The sequence below is a fragment of the Pagrus major genome, chromosome 2, assembly GCF_040436345.1.
Source record: "Pagrus major chromosome 2, Pma_NU_1.0".
Taxonomy (NCBI): domain Eukaryota; kingdom Metazoa; phylum Chordata; class Actinopteri; order Spariformes; family Sparidae; genus Pagrus; species Pagrus major.
Genome location: NC_133216.1, coordinates 7,959,050 through 7,984,838, shown reverse-complemented (window position 1 = coordinate 7,984,838; position 25,789 = coordinate 7,959,050). Strand labels below are relative to the sequence as shown.

Here is a 25,789-nt window from a genome sequence, read left to right as displayed (position 1 = left end):
TGGGACAGGTGTATCTAATTAGGCAATGGATGCCATTGTAAATGTTATTGGCTACACCTGTGCTTTTCCTGCCATCACTAATTATAATCAACTATAAATATTTTGTTTGGACAGATATTTTTTGTAATCAAGCTTATTTTTGTATCGCTTTCATTTCAAATGATTTTACATGTCACATTTATATAACAATATTTAATATTTCCATTCAGACCGGAAACGTTAGTCACACAACTTCCGGCTGCCATCTTCGTTTTGCGACTCTGAAGCTAAACTCTTGAGCCGTAGCCAAATTATCATTATTACTTTATTTTTCATCAGTAAAACCTAACTGGATTGGTTTAACTCACCAACGGGCAAACTTTATTAAATGGACGTGAGTGGCAATATAAAAGCACTGCTTTTCTTGTTATAATTAGCCATGCTAAGCTCCAAGAAGTGCTCCGTACTGCGCCGCTCCCACCTGCCCGCCGGGCGGCACGGGGAGGCCCCCTTGCTAGCGGTCAGTCTCCGGCTCTCCGGCTCCATCATCGCAGCCAGCGCAGGCGTGGTGAGCGGAACCGCAGGCAGGGGGCGGCAACATGGCGGTGACAGCAGCACAGACACGGAGACGCGGCACATACACACATCTTTGTGTACACAGCGCAGGTCAGTCAGCTCAGTTAACCGGCTGACACCGACAACACACCGGACTCCCTCACCGGAACTGCTGAGAGTGGATTTTACTGACAGAGAGTGGGTTCTTGTTTGTGTTTTGTTTTTGTTTTTCGGGGCTTCGCGAGTCTTCTTCTTCTTCTCCTCTTTCATTTCTTCTTGATGCTTCGGAGCAGTGATTCAATTCATCACAAGGGGGAAGACGTGTAACAAGCCTCTCTTGAAGAGCCGCCCGGTCTGGGTGGACATGACAAGCGAGAGACCGGTGACAATGCCGGGCTCGGTGTCGCTCTCGGACCGACAGCCTCCTCCAGGTCACAGGCAACACGCGGCAGCAGTCTCCGCTACCGCCGCCGGTGAGACGATGATGATGTCCGGCTCAGGTTCAGTGTTCCTCCCGGCTGGGATTATCAATCCATCGGTTCCAATCCGGAATATCAAAATGAAATTTGCTGTTCTCATCGGACTGATCCAGGTCGGAGAGGTTAGCAACCGTGATATTGTGGAAACGGTGCTGAATTTGGTAAGTAAACGTGTTTCCCCCCCTTTTCTCTCTTTTCACTCTGTGACTGGACGTTATTGCCTGTAATCCCAAAACGGGAGTGCTGTTCAGTTGCACCAATAACAGTGTTGACATGCAACAAAACAGTGTTATTTTTAATATCGAGACACAGTGCAAATGATAATTAAATTATTTGCTGCACTAATGTGAACAAGTGCCCCGGGATATGTGCGAGTAAACAGCCAGTGAACAACCAGCAGTCACACATGCACCGAGACAAGGTGGGATGAGGGATGCTGATCCAAAACCAGCCCTCAAGTTTTCAAGTTCAACAACTTCTCTGTGTGACTTGTAAATCTAGCAGGCTGGTGTGAATGATGTCAGTGAAGGTAAAATGCATTAAGTGTATTGTGAGTACTGCATTGCTTGCTGCTGCACAATTTAGGCAATTTCCAACTGCATTTGTGTTGATGTAGTGTGATGTAGGTGAACAGAGGCAGCAGGCATCTGCTTCTGCTGTGTGTGTGTGTGTGTGTGTGTGTGAGTGTTTAAGTGGAGGTCCCCATAACATGCCAGGGACTATGGCTGTTGATAGGGTTGCAACTCATCTGCTGATTATTTTCATGATTAATCATTTAATTTATGAAATGTCAAAAAATGCTGATCACAATTTCCTGGAGCGTGAAGTGACATCAGATTGCTTCTTTTGTCCAACCAACAGCCCAAAGCACAAATACTCTGCATTTACTATGAAAAATGGTGAAGAAAAGCTGCAGATCCTTTAAGATGAGGATCCACAATAAGGATTTTGTTCAGATGATATGGATAACCCATAATTAACCTGTAGTTTATGCACAGCGGAGGGACCTGAGGGTAAGAAATGCTAGAAGATGCAGTGAGCAAAGATGGATGATTTAATATTCCATAGCTCTGATAACATTGGTTGTGTTAAAACAGACTTTTCCCCACCTATCGGTACCCTGGAATGTGGAACACGTATTACAAGTTGCAAACATGTTGTTTTCCTCTGAACCTGTAAAAAACGTTCACACCGCCAATGACGTGTTTGGGTCTTTAGTCTACCCTGCGTGGCTCTATCCAGGTGCAGCAGTTTGATGTCAAGAGCACAATGGCTGCACTTCTTCTTTTATGATAATAATAATAATAACTTTATTTATAGAGCACATTTAAAAACAGAGTTTACAAAGTGCTTTGACAGACAGAGCAAAAGCACAACACTCAGGAAGATAATATAACAGGATAAATGCTTAATTAACAGTCAAGCCAAACTAGGAAAAGTATATGTATACGTGTGTATGTGTGTGTGTGTGTGTGTGTGTGTGTGTATGTATATATATATATATATATATATATATATATATATATATATATATATATATATATATATATATATATATATATATACATAGTGCATCCCTAATTTAAGATGCTGAAACAAGCAAACGTTTGAATTTTTTTCTTGGAAAATGTCTGAAACGATTCATCCAATGGCAATTCATTTTCCTTCTATCTACTTATCACTTCATCAACTAATCATTGATGCTTTAATAAGCTGTTTTCAGGGAATTCAGAGTTGCTAGCACCACTAAGAGGAGGGCTCAAGAACCGGTCAGTGTGTGGTGATAATTTGGGCACTGCAGCTCCTCAGCAGTGTGTTAATGAGGAGGAATATTCTTGGTGTATCCTGGAGCTGCTCCTAACTGAAGTGTGAAAACTTGTGGTTGTTTGATGCTGGTCTTTCCCAGATCGATATTGACCCAGGGACTATTTTCTCTCTAGCCTTTTCCTCCACTTTCTCACCAGACGTGAAGTGTCTGCTCTCATAATTCGCTGTATGATATTATTACAGATGCAGCTAAGTGAGAGGAGAGTGACAAGCAATGATGATGAATGAGCAGAAGGTGGTTGAGGATTTGAGACCAGGGTTAGCAAATGAAGACAGTTTCCTCCATTGGCACGGTGTAACATGATATGAAAGGACCGTAGAAGGAACTTACACCTTTGCTTTGACCATCTGCAGGAGTACTACAGCAGAGCCTGTTTGCAGTGGTTTCGCCTCTCCTTGTTAGCACACTAGAGATTAATTACGACCTGTTCTGGCACAACAGAAATCCACTTTGTGGAGCAGGACAAATTGTAGCCCTTGGCATGTTCAGACATGAGAGTAGTACTGCAATGGCTGGAGTCTCTGACACCTTGGCCTCTCACACTTTGAGAGTGCTATTTTCACAGGAAATGTGTTCAAGGAATAACACGCTGTGGTTTACACTGATTGTCTAGACAATAGACAATTATTTGAACCAGACACTGATCTCGTTTTAGTCATTTCTCCATTGTACTGTTACTGAATGCAGGGCTTAATTAATGTCACATCTGCCTCCTCTGTGCATGTTTATATTGTAAAGTAATTGCCCTGACATGCATCATACAACAGTGCACTTCATCCATTTTCTCAGTGATGTACAGGTCCCAAACTTTTGAATGACAGTTTTAATTAACGGAGGCCAATAGTGCTTTGTTGTGGTGTGCTATTTAGGGTATCAAACCATTGTGATTTGATTTGACTTGTTTGCAAACAAAAAGACAACCTCCATCCATATTATGTGCATACAAATGAACCACATATAATGCAGCAATCATTGCACCAGATGACACCGTAATTGTTATTATATCTGCCTCTTCATCTTAATGACATCACAAAACGTGCATGAATAATACCAGAGAGAAGAGGGTGGCGAAAGCTATCATGTCGGCAAGCCCTCAGCCTGTAAGATGCCATGGCTACAGAAATTCTTATGCTCATAAATTCAGATTATGTTTGAAGTGTAGAGACGGTCTGAAGATCCTGAAGGATCCTTAACTGTTTCTCATGGGGTCCAATTTGTGGAGTAATGAAATAATAATGTTCTTCTCCATCTCCAAGGAGCATCTTGGGAAAGTTGTGTGCAGGAGATCCTGGTCTGAACATCTATCATGAAAAAGTGTCTTATTCTGGTATTTTTTTAAATTTTATTTAGTTATTCAGCTGAAGTTCTTGTTGAACTGCTTAGATGGCAAATTTGATGATAAAATGGATCTGATATTACTGCTCCTTAACATAATGAGAGCCTGCATATTAAGCAGTCTTAGATTTTGAGACGGGACATCAGGCATTTTGTTAGATTTATGAAATGGGCAGCACCCATCAGAAAGATACACCTCAACTGACATAAAACAACTTTAGAGTGTAAAACACTACATTAGTGTCCCAGAATCCTCAGCTCTGTACGGATATTTTACTCTGTGCTGGTGTTTTTTTCTTTCCTCGTCAAAATGACATTAACTTATCAATTTACTGCAATGTTCCTGTCATGGAATATGCAGATCTGGAGCCTAATACAAGCAGAACCGCTGTGGACAGTTTGTCTGTTTATCTCTGGGTTGACATGGATAAGACTGTCAACCAGTTTACGTGTGCACACATACAGGGCTCCAGGGTGTGACTATTTTGGTTTCAAATGCACCCGAAAATCTGTCAAGTGCGACTAAACACTTCCATTGGTCGTACCGGTGCAACTGAAATTTAGTTATTAATTTAGTTTGTTTCTCAAACAGTTGAGGTTATCACAATTTCAGATTTTAATTCATTTACATAATGTGTTAGAATATATTATAAGGTGCATCAAAATTATGTGCTGGTGCACCTAGATGAAGCAGTTAGGCACACCAGTGCAACCACTGTGAAAAGTTAGTCTAGGAGCCCTAAAAAACCCTGATAATTTAAATTATATGATATGAAAAACAGAATAATGTGAATCCTAGTGTGATAATTGCCCTCTCTGGCTTGAAATGGCTCATAAAGTAGTCAGCAAAAAACACTACTTGCATAGAAATAAGATGGTGTTTATGACCTCTTCATTTCTTTCTCATCTTCATTCTCTCTCCCAGTATGCTGTTGTTTTCGGCTGGTGGTATTGTTATTCTGTGCCTTTAGGTGTGTGTGTATATCGATGTACCCCTTTGACCTTGTATAATAGTAATAGAATAAAAACAGTGCGTCTGACAACTTAGTTATACTATATTCCTTATTAGATTATTGGATCAAATTATTGCCCTTATGGTAGGGATACACAGCCGATAACAATAACAGATAATTAACTGCCTCTCATGGTTGATACCATTAAGATAACCGATAAATTCACATTTTTGAAAAGAAGTTCATTCCCTGTAATTTATGTACACTCGAGGGTAAGAAAGGCTAAGATGTAGCGCTGTTCTCAGCTGCAACTTAAGCTCAGGCTTCCATCAAACTCTGATCATAGATATTGATCATACATCTAATCAAATTTTGGTGCAAGCAAGATGATGTTGATTGTTGTCTTCTAACCATTAAGTCAGAAATAAAGTGAATTTTTGTCTCATACTTGGATAGTAAACCCCTTTGTAACAAGTCAGCTGACTCACTGCGCTCTCCAAGATGTAAAAAAAGGAGTGGGTATTTCTGCTGTGCTCATTGTCACTTAATCATTCAGTGAACAGTTCTCTGACAAAGGAGAAAGTCACATTGCTCAACAGCAAGTCAACTATGATCAGATGGGTAATGGAGAGAGGTGTGAAAAGAAGTTCACCTTGATCCTGTCATTTGGGAGGAACAGATTTCTCATGTGCTGTCAACAACTGGTTGATATTAACACAAAAATATGAAATACACTGTTGGTTCCCTTGAGTGCCATGTCAGGTCAGAGTTATCGTCAAGCTTATTTAGACCTTGTTCAAGCGACACTCCTCCCAAATTATATTCTTTTAGTATCAATCACACCCTCCCTGTAGACTTGAAAGGTTGGTGTTATAAGTGGTAGATTCCTTCTTCATAAAGAACTGGAGCTGCTGTCAACCTGAACATTTGTGGTTACAACGCTTTCATAGTAGAAAAAAGTATGGAAAACACACACAACACTTGTGCAACATAGTCCACTTATCTACCATCCATTTATATGCTCACGTTCTACATGTTCATGTATAATCCAATTTGGCAAAATACAGTTTCTGTTTGCAACTCCTGCAGTTAGCTGTTTATGTTTGTGGCTTGCGATCACATTTGCTTCTGAAGGGAGTCTCAAGGGACTGCTTGAAAAAAAGCTACTAACAGGTACAGTGTGCAGAATTTGATGAGAATATGTGTTTGGATACTGCAGAGAGTGTAAACAAACAGGGAAGAAGATACAGCTTCAGGAGTGGGTTGATAAGTTTCGACATTATGGATGTTGGAATTCATGTACAGAGTAGGGCTGCAATGATTGAGCCATTGGTTTTAAACTATTAGTTGGTCAATAGTCAAGTTGAGTTATTTTTTGAAAGAAAATGCTTCACCTTGCTGGCCAACGCTCTATAAAGTGGTAATGAAGTCCTGTTCCAGTTTCCAAACATAGGATTTTACTTAAAAACATTTCCAGGATAAATTCCTCTCACAGAGGTGGATTACTCTTGCTACTGCAGTATCCCCTTCCCATCTGTGTCAGTGATTTGATAGTTAATTCTCTGATATGACTTCGAATTGCCAGCTTACACACCAGCCTGCTGAGACACTTTGAATGAGAAAATGACAGATTCTCAGTATTTGATATGCCCTTGCTGCTTCGTTAAATATATGATCACCAATAGTTGCCAAATCAATTATTTTCATTAGCTTAATGGCATTACACGCGCTACTACAATTATCCTTATGACAGGCGCAACGATGCATATTGGACTATGATTAGTAATCACTCATCCTTGCTGTTTTTGATTAGGAGATGCTTTTGAGAGTAATTTCCCTGAATCAGAACTGAATTAAGAAAGGAAAATCTCTAAGGTGAATTTTTTTTTTATGTGAGGATATTGTTGTGTGGAAAGCCAAATTAGACAGGAAGCGTGGGCCTTTTGTTGGGTGATGTGACTGGAGAGTTGGCATGCCTGAACCAAGTGACTGCTCTCCAGACTTGGTGTAAGCAGAGTTCACTGGAGCTTAACTGATTATATGCCTCTAAACAGGATGTTGCCACTCAGTGTAAACAACTTGAAGTACCTAGGAATCAGGGTTTTTGTTACAAAAACTTGGTGCTGATTCACGTGTGCTGGATGATTTCAGTGCCCTGGACAAATGGGGGAAATCCTGGTCAAGTATTATCTGTGTTTATTGGGCTTTAAAACAATTCATGGAGACCACTGACCAAAGCGTCAGAATTTGATGACTTGGGAATGAGACTCAACAATCAACTACAAAGAGAAGAGAAGAAGAGTAAAAAGTGAGTTGATTGTTGGGTCTCATTCTGAAACTGGCTCGGTCTGAGTGTCTGTGCTTGTGTTCAGTTCAGCCTCTCACTGAACTAAGCACCCTCCTGAGACTCCAGTTATTCCTCTCCAGTCTCTTCTTGTTCCCCTCTTTTCTCTGTATGTTCATTATGTAAAGTACATTTCCTGTCCAGTAAGCAGTCAACAAGGTCGAAGAGAGACTAAGGAGGAAGTGTATCACACTTTGGATCCTCTGGTCTGCAGATTTAAGAAGCTAAATTGTTGTAGTACCACAGGACACCTCTGGCTACAAAGAACATATGTAAGAAGTAATTTATCCCACAGGTAGCTGGCTTGCTCAATTCAAAGAGAGTCAATTTTCATCCTCACTCTGTGCTCTGTTCTATTTCAGTAGTATATTTCACTCTGGCATGAGGGAGCAGTCGCTAGCTGTTGGATCAAAAGTAAAAGCAAATGTCTGTGTCCAATCTACCAGTCATTTGGGGAATTTCAATTGCTTACTTGTGGATATTCTGCCAACAGACCAAAGACATACATTTAGCTGGACTGAGTGCTCTAAATTGCTAATAGGTGTATGTGTGAGAGAGACTGACTCCGTCTGTCTGAGTTAGCTCCAACAACAGACTGGCGACCTGCCCAGAGTCTTTGTCCTTTGGCCAACTGAATTCTAGGATAAGCTCCAGCCCCCTGCAAGTAAAAATAATCCTACAGATCATTAAAGAAATGTATATTCTCAGGGTGCAATGCCCGCGAGTTACACGCTCCCCAACTTCCCAAAATGTATTTTCAAGGTAAAAGATAGATCACTGCATCCATGTGAAAATTCATTGAGTATTGAGGAAAGTTTTCATTGAATACGGTTGATGCATCATCATGCATGTAGGGCTTAGCTGGAGGAGATTCCTCACAGACACGTCAACCTCAAACAGCTGCAGAAAGGAGAGGTGCTGAGGGGCAACCTCCCACCCCCAGGTGGGTGAGGTATATTATATGCATTGGCTTATTGATATCTTGTGGCAGGAAGGTTCAGACAGCCTGTCAAAATACATTTCTAAATGCACTTTTCAACCATCTGCAGCACCTAGAAAAGGTGGTTTTGTCATCATGAGTGCTTTCACTGTAGTTATACGGATGTCATATTGTTTCACTGACACAATGGACTGGATACGGGACTATGTATATTCCATTTAGTGACTGATAAAACAGCTTGGGTAAGATCAGTGTTAGCAGGTTAGTAAAATAAGAATTAAACATCATTGCCCCTCATGACCCTAAAAATGTTTGTGCAATGGAGTAATTAAATATCCTAAACACCCAGTTGCACCAGACAAAGTGAGAAATGGCTGAGTAGCAGATGTTTTTGGTGTTGCAGGTTGTTTGTTACATTTATTCTAAGTCTAAGATTTTTAGACCCAGCATCCTGAAGAACATTTGTGACTTCATAAATGGGTTTCAGATTAGCACTCACTTCCTGTTTTGTCTGTTATCTGTTAATCATTTTCTGAGAAATGTGACTTTTTGTACGCTGAGTTCTTTTTAGTTTCAGACAGTGAGTTTATTTTGAGTCCCAGAAAGCTGTAAATAAGAACTAAACCCCAGAAAAAGGTAATTATACACTTCAGTTATAGGAGAGTAGGTTTTCAGCCTTGTTTAAAAGTCTCGAGCTGTTTTTCACAGTAGTGTTTTACGCAAGAAAATTCTAAGAAAATAGATTCATCTTTGGAATAATGTGATGTCTGCCAAGTAAGAAGGTGCTTATCCTTCAAGAGTTTTGTAGTTAATAAGTAGAAGCATGTACTTTATGAAAGTGGAGTGGAGTCTGTATTATGTTTTTCCAATGTTTTTGTTTTTAGTAACAAATACAGCAGCTGCTTTTTGGACTAGTTGGGTTTTTTTTAATGCTACAGAGTAAAAGATCATCTGATTTTGACGTGATGAATGCATTAATTTGAATTTCTGCATATAACTGTGTTAAAAACTTGTGTTGTTGTTGATGTGCTTTTCAAACGGGAGTTAAAGGTGACATCCAGATTTTTAACTGTTGACTTTGGAATAAAAATACTGCTCTCCAGGCTGAGAGTGGCATTTGGGTGAATATGATCATGATAAACAACAATGACATTTTCACATTGAATTGTTGCATGCATGCATGTGAAAAAAAACTGAGAACAGTATGTTTTGCAGAGGAAGAGATATCTCTTCCTCTGCTGACAGTTGCTTCAGTAGAGCAGAGTACAATGCAGGCACAAGGCGTGTTGACACTAAGGGGATTTTGCTCATCTGGGTAAACTGCTCTCTTCATGTTGCTATTGGCACAACTGTTACTTTTGCTCTCTGCTTGCAGACACTGCTTTGAATCTCATATTGCTCGCTTCCCCGCAAATCGCTAACGGCTCAGAAAGTAGCTTAAAGTAAATTTGCACCATCTTTCTCTCAGGCATTTAATTTACTCAATCTTGTGATTACAATAGGCTTGATTGAAATTATAGAGCTATGATCACACCTGTCAGAAGCAGACAATGAATGAAAAAAAGACAAAGGCATCATTCTGCAACAAACTGTTTAATCATTGTCAGTTGACTAGATTTGACCTCAGTTGTTTTTTAGAAATTACGTCTGCGGTGATGGAGTCTGAAGGGTCACATTGTGGACGTAACAAGGACTCTCTGGGAGTTGTTGAAAGTCTCCCTGGAAAATATGTTTGTGACTGACATTAGAAAATAGCAGAGCTGCACGATAATATCAGCACCTCATCGGTATCAGCCTTTAACATGAAGTATCATCATCGACCTGAAATAAAAAAAAAAATGCTGATATGGCAGGCACATGGCGTGAATCGTTAACTAAGTAGGCTTCTTATTTTGAAAAATATTGTATGCCTGCATCTGTCAGTGGGCCGTCCCGATAACATTAGGCATAATAATATGTTGATAACAGACGAGGTTTATCCTAACAGCATTTCCGACTTTTGTTGGTGCCGCTGTCATTGTCCTCAGTGTAGAAACTACTGACTACACAGGACGACATGTGAAATGGTGCCAGGCTGCCAGCTTGACTGCATTGCCAGTCAGCTTTCATTTTCCTAGGAAATTAGGTTCCCCATTTGCAGATGAAATTTGTGAAAGCGAGGTTTATAGGGAACCAATCAAAATGTCAATGGTGTCATTAATGTAATGATAAGTTAAAGCAAAGAACTTGTCTATTTTAACAACAGGAAAGACTTGATGTTCTCCAGTTAGGTGGAAAAAATATGTGCATTTATTGTTACTGGCAAATGGCCAAAATTAGTTGGAAAATATTGGATGTCAGCAAAATTCCAATATTGTGCATCCCTACAAGATAGTACTTCACCTTTTTGGTCTCGGCGTTGATAAAAATTCTCACAATATTCATAGCACTTTTGTCCCCCCCAACAAAACAAACCACAGTTCCTCTTCAATCTTCTTTTATACGTAAAACTAATAACATGGTCACAGTGGTTATCAGCCCCATCTGAACTTTTATAGCTCATCAGGTTTGGCCTCTTAGATCATCCATCATTGTATGAATCTTCCTTCTGGAGGAAGTTTGGACTGTCCTTCTTTATTTATTATATTGTTATAAGTTATTTATTGAAAGATATTTATTCAATGATGTTTTCTCATGTTTTGTGTGGATAAGTCTGCTCTTTTCTGCCTCTTCCCTCTGGTCAGACCCTGGTAGTCAGTTCTATGGCAAAATGCTGATCTCTGTGTTTTCTTCTTCTCTGTTATCGGTTCTTTCTACCCAGAGATCTCAACAGTTAAAAACCAGAAGGCATCTTTCACATTACTTCCATTTATTTAGAGAGTAAACCTGGAAGAAGTAGAAGAGCCTCTTTTATATTAACAACAAATAGATGTTTTCGTTTATGATGGCTTCAGGGAAGACTTTCAATCTCCTTCTCTTTGAAGGTTGTCTTGCCTTCTTCAGAGACAATCTAAGATTCATGTTGCCCCATATTGAAAGCCAAGCTGGCAATTTTAAGTTGTTTTTTTTTTTTTTTGTCATAGTAGCAACTGAATACAGTATTTACTGGGTATTGCAAAGCATATTATTGCATTGTGAATTTATTGAAAATGGAATCAAAGCTGCCCTAAATTAATTAACATTTATTTTACAGTGAATGAATGAATGAAAATCAATTGAACCACACCAGAGCCAACCCTTTATGGTCACCAGCTGCCTTCACTGAAAAAATAAAACTCCTTTAGTCTGCAGCTTTGCCGTCAAGGGACAATCAGTATATCTGGAAATGCATAATAGATGAAAGACAAGGATTGAGACTTGTGTGTGGCCTAAGCTGCTTTCAGTTATGGTTGGCCTTCATTGTAAGCATCCCTCTGCTGCTGTTGAGTCAATTGCGCACTTTCATCAATCTTAGATCGATAGCGCCTCTGGTACAATTTTGCAAATGTCACGCTCCAGTTTTTTCCCCCACAATTGTTTTCTTTGCTGCTCTCAAAACATTACCTAATGGGACCTTGCCTTTTTTGCTCTTTACTGCACTGACTCATGGCATACATGCATTTATTGCACTAACATTAGAAATTATTTATAATGGATTTAAACTTTAATTTACGTTAGGGCATGCTGCAGTTGTTTTGCTGAAAAAAACAAACAAACAAATAACTTTCAGTGACATGAAGAATGCTACTGACATTTTGACCTGGTTCTGGGTTTGTCAGACATCATGCCAAGCCATTCTATAAGAACTGTTATTGATCTGAAACTTGTGTATTTTTTATTACACCCCTTAGCACCACTGATATCTTGCTAAAAATGTCCTTGAGCATGAATCTCTACTACAGGCTGCTGGGAGCCCTCAGACCTGTGTGTAGACTGGGTCAGTGAAAGATAATTTACCTACATGGACCAATTAAGTATCACATTAATGCTGGTAATGTACCTGAGATAGTAGTACTCAATATGCTACATGCTCTGTATGGTGAGATAATTAAGTCATTTATCAGGAATAGCAGTGTTCACCTTCATGAATCCTTTAGTAAGCCTTTTCTAGTTTGAACCACATGCATCAGAGGGGGGGTACAGTATGCTGAAGTTTCACTTCCTCAGTGAAGTTTATTCTCTTCTGAGCCATCCAATTTCAGCCAAGAGCAGTTCCATCTGATCTACTTCACGATAATCTTCTCAGGATTTGAGGGTAAATTGAAATTCTGATTTTGTCCAAATTTGTTTGTTTAAAGGTGATTTACCTGAACTGTGGATTGATTGGGAGTACGTGCTGAAATGCATTTTTTTGTCCTCAACCAAGGACAAAGTGAATGACTGCATTTTTAACATTTTCTGTTTACTGCTATGTCTGCAAATGTTTTTTCAGCTTTATTGGTCTCTTGGATGACTAGGTACAGTTGTATACTTGTGTTTCTAATTTGCATGAGGTCTTCTGGTTCTCAATGCCCTTGATTCATCTTATATCACGTTTTCTTATCATCAGTGTTTATAGAGAAACTTTTTGGGCCCATAATGTTCTTCTTCTTGGCAAATTAGCACAATTGTACATTCAGTTTTATTCTTTGTCCATTGTTCACCATTGCCAAAATGGCTGTGCAATATTTTCTGGTCTGTGTCAGACTTTTCATAAACAAACCACGTCTGTGTGACAGAAGTGGCCGCTCTTTAAGGTAAGAGGCCCTCATTTTTTCTCAGTTGGTAGGAGTCCTTCTCCTCCGGAGAACTCCTCACTTCTGTGTCATATTCACTCTCTTTTTGTGTTGCCTTAATGCAATTTTCCTGCCAGCATCCACGCAGAAGATCACAAAGGGTCGTCCAATTGGTGGAAAATGTTGCCGTAAAGAGTACGACTAAATAAATGATAGAACACATTATGAAATAACAGACATTTTTCTATCATCACCATCGTCAGATCACGCAGCTCAAATAGCCTAAATACGAATCTAGGCTATCCTGTAAGTCAACTTTCTCTATAGAACAGCACCAGCAAAATGGACACACTGTTGGGTACAGACTCATTGGGGTTTCATTGATAACCAACAGCCAGTGCCTTGAGGAAATGCTACAGATAGGTCAAACGACTGTGCAAAGGCCATGGATCTATTTTCTCTCAGTTCTTCCCTCGGCCCTACTCTTCTCTTGCTATCCTCATCTGTCTCACTCGCTCACGCAGTGTTACCCCAGAGAGACACTGATGGTATATTATTTGGCTGCTGCCTGCATTTGTGTCTGGGTGCATTCTGTGCCGCAAACCCCCAGCTCAGTGGGGTAATGTTTACTAGGAAACAGCTCACTCCTGGTTGCGTGGGGCTCTGTAGCAGTGGGTGACCCTGTCTTTCAGGACTTTTTTTAATACAAATGCGTTTCTGTGCTGCAGTATGATGTGAAAAAGTGTGTAAAATCCTGTAGAGAATGGCGACAATGAAATTGACTGATCCAGCAGAATGCTTGAGAATTCCTCCAAGTACCCTTTTCTTCTTTTCTGCTTCAATTTCAAACATAGTGTTGTCACAGCCACATACAGCACATGCACAGCCACTATACTGAGCTGAAGGTTGTTTGTGACCTTATACAGTACAGATTATTCTGCTCCCAAAAACACATTGAACAGAATTTGACTGCAAATGTTGTATTTATTTATGAATGTATCTGTTTATTTAACAAGATAAAGTCCTATTGGGATTTTAAATTGAGCTCTTTACAAGTATTTAAAAAAAGAATATAACTCTGTCTCTATGCCAACTCAAGCCTGCGATTGACCATCTCCGGAGTTGGGTCAAACTACACCCAAGCATCTCTAAGCAGGTTGCGGTGATGTCAGATGGGCTTCCTCTTCCTCCTTTAGATTATCTGTCATCCCGTATCCGTTTTTTTTTGAGCAACAACTGGGAGGCGCCAAACAAAATCGGATCAACAGCCTAAAACTCCCTGATGATAAGTAGCTCGCTATCATCAACCGTTGCACAGTGCTATCAATGGAGGACGATTGCATCTTTTGTTAAAGACGCACCTTCGAGCAAGTAGCCCTGTTGTCATGGAGATGTGAATCACTGCTGTGGTAAAGCGCCGAGTCAAACCGAGTCAAGCCAAGCCAGCACATGTGTCTGGAAAAGGGCTATTAGTCTCTCATTGAGAGGGCATTCCTTTGATGCTTGATCCAATTTGGCATCCCTCTCCCTCAGCCAACCTCTGAAGGGCATTTTACAAGGAAGTCTGTTCAAACCAGTATGTAAATTACATTCTTTCCTCAGATTAGTCTGTCACTAAGCTAGACTACTATACATGATGGACTTTACAAACAGTACATATATGTACGTATTAGGGATGCAACAATATTCAATATTTTATCGAACCGTTCAATACGCCCTGTTAGGTTCAATACACAAAATACAATACAGTACAATACAATACTACAATAATGTTTGCTGTTTAACTTGATTGGATACTGCATATGTTTTTTATGGAAGGCAATTAAGATAAGTGTTAAATTTTTATAATAAGGTTTGTGGTTTGACTATATCTGCTTTTAATTATTTTTACATGCAATATTGCCTTTGCTAGTGTGAGTAGTTTTATATTAAGATATCGAAACCGTACCGTTACCGTGGCCCAAAAACTGTGATGCATACCGAACTGTGGGAAAACTCTACCGTTGCATCCCTAGTACGTATTAATAAATTTAAATCCTTTCACTCAATATATCCAGATAACAAATTAACATATTTTTGCTTTGCTAAACATCACACCTTACATGCCAAATCTGCAGAACATAGTGATCTTTGAGTAGCATGTGTCATGCAACACATTGTTAGCATTGCTCAGCAGTGGTCAGTTAATGAGCCATTGTTAACCAGAACTGTTTACAGCAAGGGGCAAGTGTGTTGGATCATCATCATCAGCAGCAATGTGCTTACTCCTGGGCGGAGGTGGTTTTGGCAGTCACCCAAATCCCAGCCTGGGTGTTAATGTGTTGTCTCCCCCCATAGGGGATGAAACCCTGCACACACACGCTCATTTCTATGGAGATGAGCTGCATCTCTGATCAGGCAAACATGCAAAGTCATATTGCTTGCTGCGGCAGGGTGACAGCCAGTTACTTGATGCAAAGCGTTCACATCACAGTGGAGATGCAGCAAAGACTACTTGATAACTAGATGGTGAAGGTGGAAATAAAATCTTTGGCTGTGTTCCTCAAGATCTCTAGGGATACAGGCATACTGGGAAATGGAAATCTTTGTCCAAGTTGTATCTAATAGGAATACATATGAATTGAAGCCAGGAAACTTGTTTATGTGCTGTAATGTTAGAAAATAGTTGCCATGTATGAGATGTGGCCTAGCTTAAAACACTTGAAATAAATTTGTGTTTGACTCTAAGGAAATGAATGTAGTGTTACTGGATATGAGTGATTTAATGTTTGAATTGTCTCTGAGACATTTTTAGTAGATCTTTCAAGGGAAACTTTGTGATTTTCAACCAGCAGTTGGATAGTATATTCAAATTAACAATATTAAACTTTTCTTCATTGTACCTGCACCTACAGCTCTGGGCTCTGGGGCTGTTGATCAAACTACAGATTGTACTTCCACATTTTTGTATGCCCACCTCCACGGACTTAAAGTTGGATTGAGAGAGGTGGCAGCACAGAAACTAAGATCAAACTGTCAAAAGTTGGCAGTGCTGATCAAATATGAATCAGGATTCTGTTACTGCATTTTCTATTTCTCGCCTCAAAAGTTTTCAGAAACATATTCTAGTGCACTGTTTGACTGAAATATGGGTATTTGTAACCAGGCTGCCATTTTTTCCTACTTGAAACCAGACAAGCCAAAACCAAGTGGTGCTGGCCCAACTTGCAGTTAGTCACCCACCAAAGTAAGCGTTCATCCGCCCGGTGAGACACATTGCATTGTGGTTGTTGTTGGTTTTCCACCTTTTGAACAAAGGGGGATACCACAGCCCTTCTCCTCTGTTTTCTCTGGTCATGTAACACCAATTTCAAACGGACTTGCGTCTTTCGAGTACATAGTCAGCCCAGTTTTATGAAAAGACCATCGTTCCAGCGGTGAAATACTTATTTAAGTCATGGAACCAAAGACATGGATTTAGGTGGATAACAAGTCAAAGACGGACAGTATTTGCTTTTGATAGCAGCAGGCGACCTCATTGGTTGCACCTCTTCTTCTCTTTACATTGGAAAAAGTGATTCATTCAAATCATGTTGGAAAGGTATATCGACATTTTCTTTCAGCTTCTGTACTCTTTTGTAACCAGGCTGGGATTAAAAAGGGTGTGGACAAAAAGTAAGTAAAGCAAAACAGAAATGTGCACATATTTTGTGATGATAGAGAAAAACAACAACATGTTTGATGGAAATTAGAGCACAAATATCAGCCTGTAGCCTGTAATATCTGACTGCTTCATTTGACCCATTTGAGATGAGATTCTCTTTGATATACAGAAGTTTCTGATCATCTAGATGCTTATATCTCTCTTTGAATATGGTAGCATGGCTTGTCAGTCATGAAAGGATGTACTGTATATACTTAAGCTCCCGTTGTTATGTTTTCCTGAGGCAGTGAGTGAAAGAATAAACCTGTCTGTATGCTGTGTTATAACATGAAGCATTGCCCTCAGTGCTGTGCACGAACAAATACAGATACATGTTCACTGTCATACAACAGTAGCTTCCCAATGGAAAAGTGGTCTTTGTATAAGCGATTTCTCTTTCCAATTCAGCTGCTGACAGAACACATGCTACAGAGACTAACTCACTTTATTGGTGTAGCATAAGGCATCTGAGGTCCGTATTACAGGAAGTGACAGATTTATAATTCTCTGTTGCACACAAGCCACTAGGCAGTTAATGATGTGTGCTGTGAATACAGATTTCTACATTATGCCTGACAGGGCTGTCGTTGTTGATGGGATGGTTCTGTTTCGAATATGTTATGTTTTCATTTACACTTCATTCCCTTTGGTCTTGGAGTGTTGTTGCGCTGTAGCCTGCAGTCTGTTGCCATTAGACGACTGAGGCCAGGGTGCCATGTTCATCCTGCTTTCCTGCTTCGCCCGAGAAGGCTTTGCTTTTGATAAAGGTTAGTGTAATCAATCTCCTAGATGTTTATGTTTATTTCTCCAGTACAGCTGGGATGTTTCCATTTCCTGCTGATATTGGAGCATGAAGGACTCTTTAAGAGCTAGATCACATGCTGATTTAATGTGGCTCAAGTAAGGGGGAAATAATGGAGGGCTTAGTGAGAGTTAGGGTTTTGGATTACAATTAATACTAAGGGATCAGCATAATGAACGAAGACACCATCCATTTTTATGGCTCATTATCCTCCCTGCCACATTCTAACTGGATCTTTTTATAATTAGTCACTTGGACATACTTTGTCTGCTGTCTGCTTGTTTTTCCATCTTGTTCAGTGCACTAACTCTTAACAGCCATTTTGATGGACTCTTACCAGTTTGCTTCTGAATATTCAGGCATTTCTCTAATGAAACATCAGCGGTGCATAGCTTCTGATTCAAATGCCATTTAATGTCAGATTTCTTCAGCACAAAAGTGTTGCTCATACATATATTCATGACACCTACATTATGTTCTGCCTCCCTTGTTTAATTACATGATGGCAGCCTGGCTTCTATAGTCAATCAACTCAGATGGTGTTCATTTTTCAGTGGCAGGCACATCAGTTTGTCTTCTATTGTCTGGGATTATAAACCTAATAATGATTTATGGTGCCCTATAGATGTATTTTTTATGCCAGTTTTGACTCTTGGTTAATTGAAGTTGATTGAGTAGGGAATTAGTGTATTATACTACCTGTGTAAACCCTCTTCATCAAGAAACTAAATCATCAGGAAAACTAGAATTACTGCCTTGCGGTTGTCTGCACACTCATCAAGTTGCTGTTCCTGACTAAAGGCGTTGAATAACGACCAGGACATTTCATATATAAAATGTCATTGCTTCGTCGTAGTATCCTATTAGAAATTTGTGTAAAATTTTGTCATGATTATTATATGAAATGTTGAGTAATGGCCAAAAATCTGTTTTGTCAGAGTGACCTTGGCCTTTGACCACCGATATCTAATCAGTTCATCCTTAATTGGATTTTTGTGCCACATTTGAGGAAATTCCCTTAAGGATATCTTGAGATCACGTTCACAAGAATGGGACGTATAAGGCTTCAGGTCATGGCTATCACCAGCGCCAAGACATAAATCATTGTAAATTATGCATGTGCAGTTTGTCTAGTCTACAAATGCAGCTTAACACAATAGAACAACAGTGGATACATTTATCTGCTCCATACTGCACTGCATATCTCTTTCGTACCTTTGGGGATGCAGTCAAGTCTCTGTATGTTGTACGCATGGGCATAGTGAAGCCCAATTTCAAGCAAAGGCTTGATGCTAAATGTGTGTCTCTGGCTAATGCTATTAGTTGTGAGAGTTGGACTGCTTTGAAAGGAACATCTGGCTGGAGAGCCTCACTGTTGCTCCAGAGTCTCAAGCAGAGAAGGATTACTGCCGTGGCATTTGGTTGAAGATGATTCAGCATGGAATTAGATGGCCTATATGGAACACAGCTTGGGACAGTGTGACAGTCTTACTCTTCTTGTTAATATGAATACAGGGTGTTAGGAGTGCTGAAAGGCTGTGGAGATTGCTGAATCCTGGCATCATGCTTCTGACTGATAAAACATGCTTTGATTAATGTTTGAGTACTTTATCTCATATTCCCTGGCTTTGGGCTGAAAATCCCCTGTCTGGACACAGCTTATATTTGCCTCTTTCTATAAGTTGTGTTGACCATATTTTATTTCACAGTAGGATGGTCATACAGTATGTGGCTTTTTCAAAGCTGCAGGCTGTTTGCTGATTTTATCCATCCTATCCTATTTATTCTATGAGTATCCCTCCTGTCAGAGCCATCTCCCCCCTCAGGTACTATCCTATACACACAGTGTAGGAGGAAAAAACATGCATGAAGAAGTAAAAGTAAACTAAGGAAATAACAAAGTAAGTAAGTAAAACTTAGGGTCCAGCAGCAGCCTGCCAGCAGACACCTGGCCTGTCCACTTTGCCGAGCCCAGGGACTTTCTGCTCTGGAGGATGAGTGACCCCAAGAGGAGCAGCAGAAGACCAGGAGGGAGGCGGAAGAGATTGGGTGTGTTTACCGGGGAAACTACATAAACCACCTAGTTAACAGTTTGAGTCAAGAGTAGAGAAAGCAACCAATTAGAGGAGGACTGGTCTTACAAGACATGCAGTGGGATCAATAATAACGCTTCAAATATCCTCCATTACATATATTTATCACAAGTGTTTGATAACCACATTTGAGGGATCAGCCCCAAAATGAAGTTCTGGTGGGGCTCTACTTGTAAGCATTAGATAACTACTAAAAGATATATTGTGTATTGCGGCCTAAAAATATTGCAATATTCTTCTAAGGCCATATCGGCCAGCCCTATTATCCTCTTGTGTCCAACATCAAGTTTGTGTCTGGAAAATGGACAGCACTCGTAGAAAATATATACATAATGATCAGTGTGGTCCACTGCTACTAAGGTAGTTAAATTTGTGTATATATATAGATGTATTTGTTTATTTATTATAGTAGATTTTTTTATTACTGTACTTAGTATTTATTCGCATATATACACCAACCGCGTCTCCCTCTATGAATGTGCAGTGTTTCAAGGGGACCGGGCTGCAGCCAGACGAGTAGTGCAGATATGCCTGTTCAAGAGAGAATAAAAGTGCATATGTGGTTCTGTATCCCAGGTGTAAGTTTTAGGAGGTGGCATATTTTCTCCTAGAAAGCACACTGTTCTGTTATTCACTGATAACTTCGTCTGCACATAGTTTAAATATGGGGTGTCTGGAGAGAATCTGGGTGTACTATTTATTTGGTTTACTGGTATCACAGTGTTGTGTCTTCTCACACCTAAAGTGGGACTGCTGGTTTTCACTTCTATCAGCGCCATAATTGCATTCAGCAGGTGTCTCAGGTCTAAATCAATACATGCAGAATGACTAGAATGAAAACCTAGAATTCTGTTTGGCAATAACTTGCACAGTGTGACGGATAAAAACATCATTGTAGAACATCAATACATGAGGCAAAGTTCTCTTTTCTTAGAATTCCTTGATATGATGGTGCCACTAACACATTTTGTATATTGTGTAATACATTTTTAGAATGTGCATTTAATGTCTGGTTTTGGACTTCAATGATGTTGTTTCAGGAAACTATAATGCTGTCTGGCTTGTTTTTGACAGCCAGCTTTACAGTTCACAGCAATTAAAGTGTGTTTTTCGCCCCAGTCTCTGAGGAACTTTCTTCTTCAGTGGCACATTGCCAGCCATGGCTGATGCAGGTCACTGTTGACCTTGGAGAAACCTCTGTTTCACAACACGAGGTAGTCGATGGAGGATGGGGAACGGGGTGAGGAGAAGTTCAGGACAGCCTCGTCGCTACTCCGGGGCACAGGAGGACAGCCAAGCTAAATCCATGTGGCAGCTGTGCCTGCACTTCATAATAACAATGTGTTCGCAGTGTAGGCTTAACGATGATTAGATTGTTCCAAGTTCATCTTCACAGCTAACAATAGGAAGTGTCCCTGTGGCTACAATCCTGCAGTGGTCATTGTTAACGTTTCCAATCAGCCGTGCAGTTTTGTGGTCATTACTCACAGCCAGCAGATGTGCTGTGTAGCTGTCCTCATACTTTCCCTGTTTAAACAGACCCTCGAGTGTAATCCCTCCTGCAGAAACTGGGCTCTTTTTACAAGTTGTCTGTTTCCGACAGTCTCAAAGAACATCAGTGTGATTGAGTTTTTCATAAAATAGTTTATGTTCATGATGTCCCCAATGTCTATCGACCAGTGCCCCCGTAGTCAGTGTTGTTCCCTCTGCCCTCATTCTGCGTGCGCTGGAGTCGGAGCCACTTCTCTGAAACACTTTTATATGCCTGACTTTATTAAGAGCATAGAACAAATTAGTGAGCCACTACTGGCCCAGAAACGTCCTTGAGGCTTAAAAGTAAATTTGCACTGCCGAGGCTTACAGAGTTCTAAATCAAATCTCTGACTGTCCAAAACTTCTCAAACCCCCAGTGATCCCATGTCGCTGCTGACTAATCTTTTCTTTCTGTCTTAGAGCCACCTGTAGATCTGCGTTTTTTTTTATATTATGGAACCACTTTTTTGAGTTGAAAAGGTTTAAAACAGCAGTAGATGTCGTATTTCTAAGGTAGAACTGGCTAGCTTGCAGAGACTGTGACACATTTGAAGAGCTAAATTTCCGCTGTCACTCTCGGTACAGTCTGTAGCTCCTTGAGCATCAGTCTCTTCATTGTTACACAACCCCAGAAATGTCAGAGCATGAAAGTCTATATAAATGAGCTACTTCATAGAGTAGTTTGTTGCATACAATCAAACACTGTTTTTTTAACATTTTTATTAAAGGTGAAACAGAAAAAACAGAAACAGCAATTTCAAAAACACAAGAGTGACAGTCATACGTTTTCACAGTTATTGCTGTGTTCTGAATAAACTTGGTCTACTTCTTCCTCCTCCTGTGGATTCTCTCTGTGTGGGTCTTCAACCTGCAGCTTTGAATGGCAGTGTGGCCGTAATGGCGGTGTGAAGCAAACAGGGTTTGTAAATAAATACCTGCCATGAGCCATATGTTGCTTAATACCCCAGCCAATTGTACATACATTCCTTGCATGTTTTCAGACTTTGTCCCTGCGGAGCCAACATCGAACTAATCATATCACGGATAAAAGCGTGGCCTTGTATCTAAGGCTATTTTCAGACTGCCAGCCCAAACCAATTTTTTTGGCATATCCAGATTGTATTCATATTGATTTTAGGAAGTCTGGACAGCAGAAAAACACATCGTTTTTTTGCAAACTGGGTCCAAAACGCCTATGGAGGTGGTTTGAAATGTGATCCAAATTGTATTCCTACAGATGTGTCTCAGTTCGGATGCTCTGGCTGCTCTTACTGGTTTTCAAAGTGTTTTTTGTGTTGCTGGCAGCGCAACACACGACAACGTCAACTTCACAGAGACAGAAGTGCATCAGAGTGGCTGAGCAGAAACCATGCTGCTACGAGCAGAGCTGTATAGAATACAATACAGAGAACAATCGTACATGGACAGTCACGTTGAAATAAATTGTCTTCTCTACGACTTGACAGCGGGGTTGTTTGGTGGGAAGATGATGGATCTATATTTCTCATGCTTTGGAAAGCCACGTTACCAGCGTACATAGTTACTGACTGCCAGTGTTGTTACCACAGCAACCCATGCAGATAGGTTGGTGTGGTAACGATGCAGTGTGGACACTCTGTCTTTCAGATCTGATTTGAGAAGAAAATCTGATTTGTCTGCTGTCTGAACATAGCAGACCGTTGGGTGTCTGCTTCATTGGCTCGACATGAAGTGGTATCAAAAACTGCAAACTTTTCCCTTCTGTCCCTGAAGTCTTCATGATTTCAGCCCACGAACAGATTGCTGTCGAAAAGTGACCAAATATTAATCTTCTGTAAGAGATATTTTGGCAGGTAAAATTTACTAGCTTGGCTCGTGAGCCGAGAGATGTTAATTTCGGTCACTGAGAGTAAATATTTGTAAAACATCCTGAAATCTGGTCTTTTGGCAACCTTTGAGCAGCAACTCTGAGGCTGATTTGGAGCATCCACAGAGATCCATGGGCTGTTTGGTCCTGAGTGCCCTGTCTGAAAACAACATTTTTAACCCTCGCCCGAAAGAGCTTACTGGTTGGAAAGGGGTCAGAAGAGACTTTCAGCCAAGAAAAGTTTGCTGTGTTATCTGAACCAGAGACTGAAAAAACGATTTATTTTTTGATTTATTAGAATTATTTTCTAGTAAAGTTAAATGTTATTATTGTTGCTAATACTATATATGTTATACAGTCTGAAAATCTTAATCTGTCATTTTAATGATAACATGGATAATTAGAAAGTTGACTTGTTATATCAATTATGATAAAATAAAGGCAAATGCCCAAGAGATTGAATAAACAGCAACAATTCCATTGTGATATAAGAATTAGAAGGCACAGAGCATTAATGATTGCATGTTTTTGTTGATGTCAGGTCCTATACTTACATTTATAAATCAGAAATGTTTATGTGTAAAGATGTGTAGATGATTGCTTTACAATCGCATTGTAACCCTCTGGATCAGAAGTGAATCATGAGTTGCAGAGAGATTCAAACCCCTAAAAGCCAACATCAAAACTTCCTATTAACTGGTTTCATTTTTAATTAATTAGATAGGATATATGAATGAAAGTTTAAGTTTGAATGATGGGATGTGATCAACTGATTATTTGGAGACATACCAGTCACTTTGTTGGAGTTGTACAGTGAAGTTACATAAACAATCTTTGGCTGAGTACAGGCACCGGCTGCTGAGAGCACACCAACCTGACAACAGCCAAGTTTAATTTCAACCTGTCATCAAATTACTCAGGGAATTAGCATTAATTAGTACCACCTCATGTGATCTGCCACCACCATTTGTCGTTTTCACATGTGAAAGCGACTGTCAGTGCTGGCTAAAAGTGAGAAGCTGCTACCTGAATGTTTATTCAGTTCTTTGTACTAAATACCACAAAGGATTTTTCACTCAGTGTGTTAATGTATATGTGATGATTTTAGAGTGATGAAAATGGTACTGCATGATAATACATTTCAGCATCTCAGCTCTGTTCACTGTACAGTACCTTCACCATTGTGAATTTGTGAGTATTCAGCTGCTGTGTTGTGTCAGTGAAGTCTTGTTCATTCATTTCCTCCGACAGCTGTCATTTCAGTCAGTGAGTGGGAATGATTTTACTGTGCTTCCAGCAGTCGACCATGTTACAAGTTTCGACCGGTGTTCTGTAGCAGGTTTATGAGATTGAGTGTGTGACCTGTTATATGGGGGGTCATCTTGAGCTTGGCAGGGAAAAGAAAAAGAAGGACGCAGCCTGAGAGTGACAGAGGAAAATAGAGTAAGCTGAAGAGGAGAAAATGTGTTCTACACAGTTCATCAAGCAGTCATCATTATCCCTAGGCCTCTGGTATTCAAGTGCACACACTCATTTACAGTCCTGCAATAAGTACATTAATGCATACCAGTGATAGATATTCATGAGAGCTGAACATTTTGCAGAAGATTTTATTTTCCATTAAAACAAATAAAACATGCACAGCATCATTAACATAAATGAGGCTTGCCGCTGTTCAGAATGCTTGTAAACACTCAGCATTTAAATGAACATTACTGTTGAACTGTTTTTGTCCAAAGCATGAACAGTGTTTTCTTCTGAAAGTCTGCTGGACTCCTTGTGATTATTAAATGCAGACTGTTGTAAACTGATGTCATACTAGCTCTCTGTGTATAGCTGGACCCCAGTGTGTTGTTTTTAATTTGTCATCTGTCATGTAGGACTTGAAGTTAATCCCATTTTAATTTAATAGATCCAAACACTGCATCATTTCTTTTACTGACAGAAGTGCTGAGTGACCATAGCATAGTGATCCATGGCTTACTTATAATAATGATGAACTGCAAGATGGGCAGTATTGTCAAAATCTTCCATCTGGTTTATGTGATTTTATATCACGGTAACAATGTATACAATGCACTAATTGTTAAAGGGTTGAGCAGTGAAAAACTTAAACAAACTACAGATGCGTTACCACCACCAACTGTTGCTGTCATGTCCCACAGAACGTGGTAAGCAGTCCGGCTGCCCAAACCACGTTAACTTGGATGGGATCACGAGATCCAGAGATCATAAGATGGTGATTGACAAATGATACATCCAATCAACTGAAAGTACATGCCTTTTTCCAAGACGACTTCCCAGATGGTTCTGTCTAAGAAACCATCTGGTGCGTCATGCTAGGAATTGCAAGATCACGCGGAAATCCAGCCATGATTTGCTACATAGCCTGCCCAGAATATAAAGCAAAGACACTAAGAGATAGCTCCCTCATAGAGTAAAATTTGTCCAAGTATTTGTGTTGGCTATGAATAAACCAAGAAACCAACTATAGGTAATATTACTGTCCATCCTGGGTACCTTGTTTTTCGGAAAACAATCAGTTACACTCCACAAGTTACCACATGTGATGACTTGTTTCTTGCCAAATCAGAATCTCAACAGGACTGAAGAATGAAAAACCATCTGCACTGACAACATTTGCCAACAAATGAATGCAGTAAGATGTGTGCAGCTCAAGCCACAGTAACCAGTTTAAAAATTGATGCAAGGCCATTTAACTTAATCCTCTTGACAGCAGTCAGAGC

The 25,789-nt window shown here is 40.0% G+C and overlaps 1 protein-coding gene across 5 annotated transcripts in view; it reads left to right on the top strand.

The window, feature by feature from the left end:
* The first annotated feature begins 898 nt into the window (after positions 1-898).
* Positions 899-25,789, top strand: part of nbeab (neurobeachin b) — a 228,043-nt gene continuing 203,152 nt past the window's right edge. For all 5 annotated transcript variants that reach the window (XM_073492021.1, XM_073492013.1, XM_073492028.1 and 2 more), the window contains exon 1: positions 899-1,174. In XM_073492021.1, the coding sequence (XP_073348122.1) occupies positions 899-1,174 (276 nt within the window). The remainder of the gene's footprint in view (positions 1,175-25,789) is intronic.